The sequence below is a fragment of the Pyxicephalus adspersus genome, chromosome 1 (genome assembly GCF_032062135.1).
Source record: "Pyxicephalus adspersus chromosome 1, UCB_Pads_2.0, whole genome shotgun sequence".
NCBI lineage: Eukaryota > Metazoa > Chordata > Amphibia > Anura > Pyxicephalidae > Pyxicephalus > Pyxicephalus adspersus.
Window position 1 is genome coordinate 109,472,458 of NC_092858.1, and position 12,642 is coordinate 109,485,099.

The following is a 12,642-nucleotide window of genomic DNA, read 5'->3' on the forward strand; positions in this document are numbered from 1 at the left end:
ATTATTTTTATATTCATATTGACTTCTAATTTTCTGTTCCTAATTTCTATCATTTTGGTTAGATATTTCAAATGTTTTAACTACTTGGTGATGTTGATGACATTGCCAGGGTTATACTACCATTAGGTTATAATATTCTGTAATGAAACTTTAAATTTTTATTAGCCTTTTTTTTTTAATTGTTCCATTTGTTTTATTGCAGATTTTTAATCTGTGAATGTTTTAAACCACTGTAACTCCATTTTTACCTTATCCCTTTGTGGCCTCTGTTCTGTTTTGGGCATATGGTTTAATTTTATTGTCGTAATAAAAAATTGTGGATTTAGGGAACCCGGGAGAAAACAAGGTGAAGATGGCAGGGCCCACAATGTATGGAGGATAGGAGAGTGTAAATAAATGCAATCAGACAAGTTTATTTTATTGCAGAGTAGACAGTCCCTTCTGAAATAAAGGACCTGCCTGGTTGCAATTTTTTTTTTATTTTAAACTTTAGTTCCGCTAGTAATTGTCTTAAGATGACTATACAATTGAATTGTACAATTGCCTTTAGATCAACACAGAACTATGTAGCACATGGGACTTCATGTTTGGATACAAACTGAACTGACTGTTTATGTTTGTTCTCATATGATATCATATTAATAAAGCAAAAAAGATTGTAAAAAGCTTATAATAAGACTGTTTAGTAAAAATACAGAATTAGTAAACCATTTAGCTAGCTCTAATTCAATTTCATCATGTCAGACCACTATAGGAGACCGCTGCTTCTATACAGACAAAGGTAGTCCTTCTCTAAAGCTGAATCCTAAAAGGAAGGAGCACAGACTGGCCCTGATGAGGAATATAAACTACTTAACTAATAATACAATTTCTGCACAATACTTTTGGGTTTTACATATTTAGGTTGAAAAAAAGACATAAGTCAATTACGTTCCACCACTAGGGAAATAAACACATCCCAGATAAAAAACAGACATAACAGTAACAGGAGAGAACCTTTTGTGTTTACTATACATATTATGTATATTATTGTATAGTAAACAATATTATTAATGTATTATGTATAGTAAACACAAAAAGTTCTCTCCTTTTGTGTTTGCATGATTCATGTATACTGGTATGTTTGTAGGATTATTTTATACGACTTACATAAATGATTTTATCTAGTTTTAATCAAGTTTGCTATAAAGAGCCACTAATTTTTCTAGCCTTTCCTTGTCTATTTGCAAGATTGAGGTTGTGGTTCACTTTAAAGCATAAAAAGCATAATTTTTTTTTTATGTCAATGTTCATCTGTGTCCTGGTAGCAGGTTTTATCACATATAAAAGCGCTGACACCAATACAGAAAGTGAGGGAAATTTTTTTTAACTGAGCACTAGATAGCAACTTGGCATAACTTTCTGGTGTTTCACTACTCCATAACGTAAAAAATGTGTTGGCTGAAAATACACATTCATTTGGATAAGAGAAGATACATGTTTTACTAATACTTTTTTTAGTACAGCTTTGATTATTTTTAGTACACTAAAGTTTTTCAGTTTTGCCATTTTGCTAATTTGCAGAATTCTTAGGACTGCTTTTGCATAACTACTGTAAATAAATAATGCATACTTACAAGTTTTAAAGTGTGAATGCTTTCATGAATGGGCCTTGGCAATCCAACAACTGTAACAGTGTCCCTGTGATAATTAGGAGAGCACATAGAAGAATTAGGTGATATAAAAAATGCACAAAAGAAACTATGGTACTAAATCTTAACATGGGCATAATAAAGTTTCACAAGCCACACACTGCAGAATCCAAAAGCTTTACAATTTTACTCTTTACAAGTAAATAAAGAGAATTCACAATATAGCCATGTGCTGATGTGTTTTTCTGCCTACTGGAGCATAACTACAGATTTTTTTTTATTTAGGCTCCACTAATAAATGAAACATGTCAGGCATGGGTTTATTGTGGGTTGAAACTGTTTAAATGTACTTTTGCATTCCAGGGTGTGCAGCATGGGTACTTATTTATCCCATGGTTTTAGGGTGCAGAACCTGCCTGCACCTGTTTGCGAAGAACTGCTAAGCTGCTAGAAGTGATTAAAAGTAGAACATTAAATATGTGAATAACTATCTTACCTTCCAAGAGTGTATCCAATGAACTTACTGCGACTGGATTCCAAGAAAATCTCAATGTCTTTCTCCCTGATAAAATGTTTAAAAACATATCCATTGTAAATTAGGAAGAATATCACTAATAGTTACATAGTTATAGTTAAAGCAGCAATAGCAACCAACTTCATGCTCCCACCTTACTTTAGGTGCCCAGGGTAAACCTTTTGGAAAAGCAAGACGATCAACAGCAGACTGCGTAACAGCAGGTGGCATTATTTCTTCCTGTTCTAAAGGGAAAGGTTCTGCCTCTAGACTATTATCTTCATCATTTTCCTCCTCTTCATCACGAGAATCATCTGTTTTGTAGGGGTCACGCTCATTAAAAGCATCAAGATTATCTTGTTTCATGAGAGCCTGGAAAAGATAATGTAAAGTTGCATGAATGGTGTTTATAATCCTTAACATCTAGACATAGAAAATAAGTATAAAGATAAACAGATAAAGTGCGGGAAGGTAAAAGTGACCGATTAAAATCCTATGTCCACTTTCTGTTTTAATAGCCTTTTACATAGTGTAAAGGAATCCTGACTGGCTCATTAATCTGTCTTGCAGTAGGAAAGTACCTGTACAATGGATTAAAAGGGTGGCAAATTAAAATACAGAATGTGTGCGTGTGTGTAAGCTTAACGTTTAGGTTAAATTAGCTAAATATATTTTAGAAGCAATAAAATAAAGTGTGACTGACACCTGATGCCTGACACAGGGTGATGTTTCTGCACCCCACAGCATCCTTAGAGCTATTTATAGCCTCCATGCCACATTCTCACCTTGCCTTGCACCCACTTGTCATTCACCACAAAAACTCCTGGGCAAAACCAGCAGCACAGCCCAGGATCGGGCATTGGATTGCCCCATCCTCCAGCCAGGATGGCAGCCTCCTGCACAGCAGCTCCCTCACTGGATCCCTGCACAGCTTCTACTATGACCCGGATTGTTAATCATAGAGACACCACTCACAGATGCCTGGAACATATACCTCTTCTTCATCCTGTGAGTACGAGTCACGCTTTCCAGCTGTTGGGTCATTTAGGCCTGCAGCAAGTCAGCATCCACTGACCTCTTCACCTGATTCAAAGGAGAAGGCCCAGGGTCCGCTTCAGCCTACTTTTTTTCCTGTGCCATACTATGCCTCCCATGCAACTAGCAGCAATTTATACAATTAGCACACTCTGCTTACCTGCTTCAGATTGAATTACTCAAAACCTAAAAAAAAAAAAAAAAGATTTTTTCGCTTGCATTGATTGCTAAAATCTATCACTGACCTATCAGGTGCAGTGACAACATCTCCTAATTAACTTCTCCCTAACTTGGATAAAGCTCACCTGGAAACAGACAGTGTACATCATGCCCTTCAGGTCCCCAGACTTGTGGGAATTCCAACAGACATTATTGTCAATTTACATTTTTTTTCCACGAGTCCAAGTCACTAAAACAGCCCTGTATTTTATCCATTTGTTATCGAGAGTGTGTATCGTGTGTGCGTCTCCGGCTCTTATCAACAGCTCTATCCCTCTGAACAGACGAAGGAGAGTCTGCTCCATTTTCAGCTGATTGCTGGAAAGAGCAGCTGAGGGAGAAGAGCACAGTTAGGATGAGATCAGGACACAGGCTGCCCCCATCTGATAGCTCCTGCTGCGTCTTATGAAAAAAAAAAAAAAAAAAAACCATTGTGTAACAATGTATCTGCCCGGGTGGCCGTGTGTAATGACGCCATGGGAGCACTTTGATAGCTGTGTGTAACTGCATGTCATTCTGCAGCCCTACAGCTCTCTGTGTACAAACCTCTATAGCTCCTAAACTCCCTCATAGTAGTAAACACAAATTCAGCACCCGAGCTTTTAAAAATTTCAAGATATGGGGATTAGAATTGTCAAAACTTGTGAAAACACAACATTGGGGTTATTGTTTCAAAAGCAAGTGTGCCTAGATGTCATTATCTGAATATGCAAATTTGGGCCCCCCGGCGCCACTTACAGGAGCATTGGGATGGGTCCGCGAATTTAATACCTTTCAGTCACAAATCTATAACTGTCATACTACATTATTCTGTCTGCTTCTCTTCCTTGAATTCCAATTTCCCTAGAATGGTGGGGTGTCCAAAACTGAAAATGTGGGTGCAGTTGGGGACACCTTCAGCTACCCACCCCCCCTAAAATGCAAACGCACTGCGCTGGTACACAATATTGCCCACTTCTAACATTTGAACCCCAATTTCTCCGAAATGGAGAGGTGTAAGAAAATGAAAATGTGTGGGGAACGTCTGTGGATAATTTGGGGTTCAAAGAACAGAAGCAGAAAGGGTAGCAAAGTATTACAATTACAGTTTGGTAAAAGGTAAAAAATTTAGGGGCCCCACCCAAATGCTCCTTGCTATGTTAGGAGCCCCTGGGGGTTCTTTATTTGCATTTTCAAATTTGGGCTCCTAGGTGCACTTGCTTATGAAACAGCAACCTAAACGTTCAATTTCCACAAGATTTTAAACATGTGATCCCCATATCTTGAAATTCTTTAAAGAAATGTTGGTTATAGTAGCTATAATATAATAGCTTCAAGTCATTACAACCAACAATTTAGGAGATCTGAAAAATTGAACACGGTGAGTTGTTAGGCTGCAGAATATGACAAGCAGCCTTTACACACACAGATACACTGTGGGTGGATACATTTCATAGGCAGTTTTTTTTCCCCTAGAATATGGGCAGTGATGGGGCGGGGGAGGCACTGGCTGCCCTGCTATCACATGCATGATGCTCTTAAAGCAACACAACATTTTAAAAATATATAATAGGTGACTTTCCCCTTTTTTTATAATAGAAAAATGTGCTTTGATTCAATTTGTGGGGGAAAGCCCCCTCCCCTTTTGTCTTTACTGCCATGGTGGTAAAGACTGCAGGGTAATTGTGCAGCCTCCTGGGGTATTTATGACACATATCCCAGGTGGCTGTGGGCTACTTCCTTTGCGCATGCCTGACATTGGGAATGTATCATCAGGGGGTCTCATATAATGTAAGAAAAAAAAAGCTTAATCTCACGCATGCCCAACGAGATCAGAACTTGATGAAACGGTGAGCATCGGAATAAAAGAGGGAAGCTGAGCATGCGTTGGACTCACAGGGCTCAGTTTGTGGACAGATCAAGTGAAATTATTTTCCACAAAAGTTTAACCTAAATCTAGGTAACACATTGAGGCCACATCTGAAGTTAGGCCTAATTCACACTGGCAGTAAGGTTGCATGTGCTGCTTTTACCCCTCACTTTCCTCACGCCATTATTCACTGCTGCTAGAAAAACAGCTAGGCCTAAAAAAGTCCAGCACTTACCGCCTGTTAGCAATCCCAGTTGCCTAGGAGTTGCCAAGTAAACACTCAGGAGGGGTAAATGGCCCAGTTTTTTTACTGCTAATGTGAACTAGGCCTAACTTGTTACACCATATTGATAACAATATTTCACTACTACAAGGGATTACACTATTAAAACACGGAACACTAGATTAGATTAAAATACACAGCACTGAACAGTTTGGGCATAATACAACAAGATGGAAAAACTGTACATTCTAACAAGCCAGGCATTAGAAGGTTAGAACAAATAGAACAAAGTAAAGGGGGTAGGTAGAAAACTGAAATATTAATAGAGGTTACTGGATACCTATGGCATAAATAACTGGGAGCACTAAATTTGCTGTGTCTTGCCCCGCCCATTTTTTTACCACACAGCTACAGCTTCCCACCACCCGTCAGAAAAAAATTTCAGGGGAGAACACTGAAGTCCATGTGTTAAAATTTCAAGTCTTTACTAGGAATGAGCCAGCGAGATTTGAAGTTTTTCGATCTCCTGGCGAAACGGGCTTTTCTCACTTACCTAACATGTAAGCGAGAATGGCCTTGTGATTTGCCATGAGGTCGTGTTCTTGCCTAACAAACAAGGGAAAAGGCAGGGGGCGGTAACGCCCAGAAACTTCACCGGGAATCACGGCTGGGAGCGAATCATTTGCTCCCAGAATGCACAGCAAGGCCCAGCAGCCAATCAGGAGAGATCTGAGCACAGGCTTATGTATACAGGTATGGGGGGAGGGTTAGTCACTCCATCTTACGTTCTGTGTATAGGATAGATGCAGGGCGAGACATGTATTGTGACAGAAACAGTGTAGGAGCCTACCTAGTAAATTGTTAGCTGCATAGTTCTGAGTTTTAAAGGGCATATATCCTGTACTACTGTTTAGTATAGGATATTGTGTATGTAGAATAGGTTGAGCCAGACGTCAGCAAACTTTTTTGGCCATTAGGCTATTTCAGGGGTAGGCAGGAGCACACTAGGCAAGACTCTCTCTTGAGTCCCGCCCTAATGGCTCCTCCCCTCACCAGGAACACCACCTAAAGGGAAATCCCTCTCCTCTGCAATGCAGGAGAGGGAGGGAATATTCCCTATTTACCCCAGTGGTGAAGTCTTAACGCCAGCCGTGGTAAATAGAAAGGGAGGCACAACACGGAGGCTCAAGAGCCGCATGCGGCTCCGGAGCTCAGGCAGTTTGTTCCGGCTTTGCCGCAGGTTGCTGGCCGGAAATAGGCCCGAACAACCAGGGGGCCAGAACAAACTACCGGCATCTTTTTTTCACACTGTACATTCACTAAAGCTAAATAAAATCAATTTCAGTTCCTATTTACCAAGGAAGACCTGGTACAGTGGTACAGTTACATTTCTGTCCTACTGTAAAATAAATACAGATATTTCAGTGTTTGATACCTCTTCCTTATATGCAGCTTGCAACCTAACCTCTAACATAACGAGTCCCCTGAGGAGGCCTCAATAGGCGAAACGCGTACTCTTTGTTCCTCAATAGGCACGAGTTTGTGCAGGTACAGTTTGTGCCTATTGTCCTCGATAGGCACAAACTGTACCTTCTTCTCGTTATGATTTCATATTTTGTTAGTACGGCTATGTATAGCTAAAAGGTCACAAGCTACCCCCGCAACTCAGTGGGGTTGACCTCTTTATTTATTCAAATAAATACAGATATTTCAGTGTTTGATACCCATTCCTATTTACTAAAGAAGACCGTTTGGTACAGTTCATTTATTGGCCTACTGTAAAATAAATACAGATTTTTCAGTGATTGATACCTGTTCCTATTTACCAAAAAAAACATTTCGTACAGGTGCATTTTTACCCGAATAAGAGATGAGAGGTAGACCCAGGGGAAGGCGTGGTGTTGGGTGACCTGCCACATCTGGCAGGGGGTATATTCCCCGGGAGTTTGCCACTGTAGGACAGCAGCAGCACAAGTTGTCAAACAGGTCTGAGATGTGCGCGGAGCACCAGTACGCTGGTAGATGTATTGAGAAGGCGTAATAAAACCAACAGCCACGTCATGTGGAGAGGATTGTGGACTGGGTCTCAGGGGCCTCAAGTGCAGCAGGCTCTTCTTCTGCAGCAGCAGCAGGAACCAGCACAGCCGTGACAGGAGCAAACACAAGAGTTAGCGTGGCTAATGTGCCTTTACCTCCTGATGACTCTCCTATGTTGTTTGACGAACAGCCTGAGGATCTGACAGTGCAAAGTTTAGAGCAGGAGGCAGACTTTGAGACCCTTGGAGAGTGTGGTCAGGACTTGCTGAGCAAGGGTTCTGGATCAGTGGCTGCATTTACAGAGGTTGGCTTAGATGAAAATAAGGATGATGATGACCATGATGTCACCTGGGAACCACCGATGCGTGTAGGGGCTAACAGCAGTTCCAAAACAGACGTAGAGGAGCAGCATCAGACTGGGGATAGAAGGGGCCGCAAATCTGCCTCATGTGAGTCCCAAAGAAGAGACAGAGGAGTGGGCACAAGAAGGGAAACAGTCAGGGGATGTGACCGTGGGAGAGGTGGAGCTAGGGCAGACGCAGGGCACCCAGCAGAAGCAGAGGCAGGCAAAGAAAAAGAGCAGCAGAGTGGTTGCACGCACCTCTCCAGTGTGGCCTTTTTTCACGCTGAAAGACGATGACGAGTGCATAGCAATCTGCATCCTGTGCCACAGGCACAACCGCAGAGAGCAGGCCGGATCACATTTGGGTACAACATTCCTGCTTTTCCACATGCGCAAGAACTTCAAACCAAAGTGGGAGCAGTACTTTTTCTCGAAGGAGGTGCAACCACGTCATTTTCTCTTCTTCCACCTCCATTGACTCCTTCTCCACCTCCAACTGTCATTGCTACTACGTGTCAGGAAGATGGTGCCAGCCAGACTTCTAGCGGCTAGGAAGTATCAGCTTCTGCCCGCAAGTTTTGTGGTGTCAGACGACGTTTGTCGCCGCAAGATGGGTACTCCAGTAACCCCTTCAGCTCCCCTAGCTCCCAGTTCCTTCAGCCCACTCTACCGGAGTTCTGCACAAGGCATCAGGCTATTGGCCCAACCCACAAAAGAGTCATTGAACTAAATTCACATCTAGCCAGAGTTGGCTCCCATCCGTGACCTGATGGCCTGTGCCGAGCAGCAGTGGAACATACCAAGCAGGCATTACTTCTCCTGCACAGCTGTACCCAGTTTACAAGGACATGTAATGGATATTATCTCCCGGGCATTGTCATTCTCGGTGGTTGCCAAATCCACGTCAACATGGACAGCTGGACAACCAGGCACGGAGTGGGACGCCATCTGTCCCTCACTGCTCACCGGGTGGCCTTGCATAGCTCAGTGGGCGGTAGTCCGCAGGAAGCATTACAGCACCTAGTACCGCCGCCGAGGGGTGTGGTGGGAAAGCATTGGCCACTCCAGTCCTTTCCGTCCTGCATTGCTTCTACCGTCAAGCCTTCTCTTTTCGACACTCCTCCTGAAAGGCCAGCAGCAGAGGACACTGTGGTTAAGTGGGCTTGCCACTACGGCTCCCTTAAGCATACGCGTTGCCAGACAGTGCTGAAACTGGTGTCCTTGTAGGAGAAAAGCCACACTGCAAGAGAACTCTTGTTCACTTTGCACAGAGAGGATGAGGCTTAGCTGATGCCCTCTCGGCTCACAACAGGCAACATAGTGTGCAACAAAGAGGCCAACCTTGTGGGCGCGCTGCGCATGGGCCGCATGACACGTGTGCCCTGCTTTGAGAACGTACTGAACCTGGTGGTGCAGAAGTTCCTCCACATGTACCTAGGACTGTAGGACTTACTAAGATAGGCTCACTCCATCTGCCATGTCCGCCGATACCCAACTGCCGCAGCGGCGCACAGCAAGATCCAGCACCAACAGGGGCCGCCACCGCATAGACTGATTTGCGACACTGACTAGATGGAACTCCACCCTGCACATGCTCCAGCGTCAGTGTGAGCAAAAGCTAGCCATCCGCCATTACTTGGTCAGCGTAGTGCATGGAAGCAGCGGGGCTCTTGGTACAGCCACACAACTGAGCTATTTTACCAGTAACTGCAGATAGAGACGCTGGGAAGGGTACTGGCCCCCTTTGAGCAGGCCACAAAAGTGAGTCAGGAGCCGTAAGGCTGGAACGATGTCATACCCATCATCTTTCTTCTTGATAATACCCTGTGTCGCCTGATGGAAAGTGGCTATAGGAGAGGAGGGGAAGAAACACTCCACACACACAGCCAGCATCAAGAGGGACACTGGCCAGCATCAGGAGTTCCAAGATGGGAGGAGGATAATGATTATGATGATGATGATGATGAGGGAAACCATGTTGGGGCTTCTGGACAGGACCCGTCCAACTCACATTTGCGCTGTCAGGCCCCAGGCATTATAATGGTAATGGAAGAACAGGAACTGCTGCAGCTTGAAGAGGGGGACGTGGGTGATGGGGAGGAAGATGTTTTGGTGCCTACTGAGGGACAGGAGGAGGATGAGCCCAGGGAACCCTTTTTTCATATGTGTGTACACAAGTTGCGATGCCTACTAAGAGACCCCCTCATTTGCAGCATCATAAACGGGGATGATTACTGGCTGGCCACCATTCTGGATCACCGCTACAAAGACAAAATGTCACAGTTTCTACCCAACCTGGCGCAAGAGAAAGAAAAGGTGACCCACCTGAGAAGACTACTATGCGACCGACTGTGTGAGGAGGTCCGTGCACCACATTCCACACAGGAATCTCAGGCAGACACTGCCTCCACCGTACCCTCTTGTAGCGGCAGCAGCAGTAGTAGTGGCAGCAGGCCGCACACATCCAAAAGTCAAGGCCAAGGCAGGGGGGATTTTCTGGATGCCTGGTGAAACCTGATGCAGCCACTTCAAACAAGTAAAGTGCGGGGACATAACCATCGAGAACGGATGAAGGGCATGGTGCACATTATGTTGGCTCTTTTCTGGCTGGTGGAGGTGGTGTTGACGACAGCAGTTATGAGAACGATGCCTGTCCTAACAATAGTGACACCAAAAATTTTTTGATCAACAGGCTTGAAATGTGCCCCCAGTTTGCTTAGTATGCCATCAAGCTTCTGTCGTGCCCGGCATCCAGTGTTCTGTCGAGGAGTGCCGAGTGGTCACAGACAGCCAATCACGACTGTCGCCTGAAAATGTCAAATGCCTCACCTTTTTATAAATGAAAGAAAGGTGGGTTACTAACAACTATCATACCCCCACTGCAGATGTCACTAATTAACTGACACAAGGACTCACTGAGCCTGGCTCAGTTGAATTTTGTCGCTAGTTATCGCAACGTACAGGGGTGGCATTCATTGCCAATGACATGCTTGCCATTGCCAGCTAGCAATATACTTTACATTTCTGCTGCTTCCGGTACGCCAACAAACTGCAGTTGAAAACCCCCAGTACTGCCACACTGATAGGTACCATTGCCATTGCCCAGTTTTTCAGCTAAGTATTGTAAGATTGAAGGTTGGCATTCATGTCATCCACTTCATGATGCAAACTAGCACCACAGACCACAGCAACAGTGCTGGCGCACAAAACATCTTGGTCTGGCCCGTCTACGTTTAGATGCCAGTAACCAATGCGGTCCCCACTCCTTCTAAGGCCTCCTCCTCTTGCTGTTGCTGTCAGTACTTCATTCACTAAAATTGTATTACACACTTTGTGGCATTGACGATGCACTACACCCAGCTCTAGATGGCAGTTACCAATGTGGTCCCCGCTCCTTCACAAGGCCCACTGCCTCCTCCTCCTGTTGTTGCGGTCGCCTGTCAGTACTTTATTTACTAAAATTGTATTACACACTTCTGTGTGGCATTGACGATGCACTACATCCAGCTTGAGATGCCAGTTACCACAGCGGTCCCCTCTCCTTCTCAGGGCCCACCGCCTCATCCTGCTGCTGCCTGTCAGTTCTCCATTCACTAAAATTTTTTTATTACACACTTCTGGGTGACATTGACGATGCACTTCACCCAGCTCTCCATGACACATACCAATGCAGTCTCCCTGGCAATAGCTGACCAGAGGCCACACACTGCTACTGCTCTCGCTGACCCACGCTCCGTCATTGGTTAAGCTGCGGAACATGACAAGCAGCCTTTGCACACGGCTATTTCACTGTGCTTCTGCTGCTGATATCATTGTAAATGCTCTTGAGTGACTTTTCTTTGATAGAACACCAGAACAACTCCTTGTAACCTTGTATGGTCACCATGAATCTAACCTTGTATGGTCACCAAATACAAAAACAAATCTTTATTGACTTTTCTCCATATACCATACAAAAGAGAAGAACCTTAAAACCTTTACAACTAGCACTTGTGGATCATAACATCAAATATCGATGGTGTTTCCCATTTCGTCTTTTGCTCTAGTAGAAGGGGAAATCTTTTTCTTTTACGTTCTTTTTGCTGTTCATTGGGTATCACCAATAATCAATCTTAATCTGTGCTACTAGAAGGTGACAAAGCTCCACTGTACCTCTTGTGGGCAACAACTGCTAAGTCTATCAAAGTAATCTAAATCTATTTGAAGACTTATCTTTTTTTATAAGCCTTCTTCTGACTTCAACATAGCAATTTAGGTATATTGCTATTTTTGTTTGGTGGGTGAATTCCTAATCACATTGCGCTTAAGTTTTCACTAATGGTGACTGTAATATTGGTATTGCTGATTTAAAGTGGTGTGGACACTATTTTGACAGCTTTCTGCTCTGGTGGAGTGAGTGGGGACACACGTGCTCCCACTTTAGGAGTCTCCACAAGGGGTTTCCTACGAAGCCCCCGGTTGAGCCTCTTACTATAAACTGCAACAGGCCAAGTAAATACTGGGAGTTTTTTGCTTTGTTTTAATCTATTGAACTAACCATTCCCTGTTTTGTTATTATTGCTTCCCTTTCTGTACTTTGCCCCCTACCTCTTTCCTATGTTGATTTTCAGACCCTTCTCTGGCCCCTTCCCTTAGGGCTTCTCAGTAACTTCTTATTCTTGACTATCAAGTATCAGCAGACATCAGGGATTACCCACAAATCTCAAACAGGCTTCAACCTACTGGTATTGAGGCATGACTTCTGCTCTCGAACTTCTGTGTCCTCTGAGCTGGAAGTTGGTAAGGACTCCA

At 43.8% G+C, this 12,642-nt stretch overlaps 1 protein-coding gene across 3 annotated transcripts in view; it reads right to left on the reverse strand.

Annotated features, from left to right (window-relative positions):
* STRIP1 (striatin interacting protein 1) overlaps positions 1-12,642 on the reverse strand; it is a 108,827-nt gene that overhangs the window by 38,509 nt on the left and 57,676 nt on the right. For all 3 annotated transcript variants that reach the window (XM_072423346.1, XM_072423356.1, XM_072423360.1), the window contains 3 exons: positions 2,300-2,517; positions 2,128-2,193; positions 1,617-1,680 (listed from right to left, as the gene is read on the reverse strand). In XM_072423346.1, the coding sequence (XP_072279447.1) occupies positions 1,617-1,680; positions 2,128-2,193; positions 2,300-2,517 (348 nt within the window). The remainder of the gene's footprint in view (positions 1-1,616; positions 1,681-2,127; positions 2,194-2,299; positions 2,518-12,642) is intronic.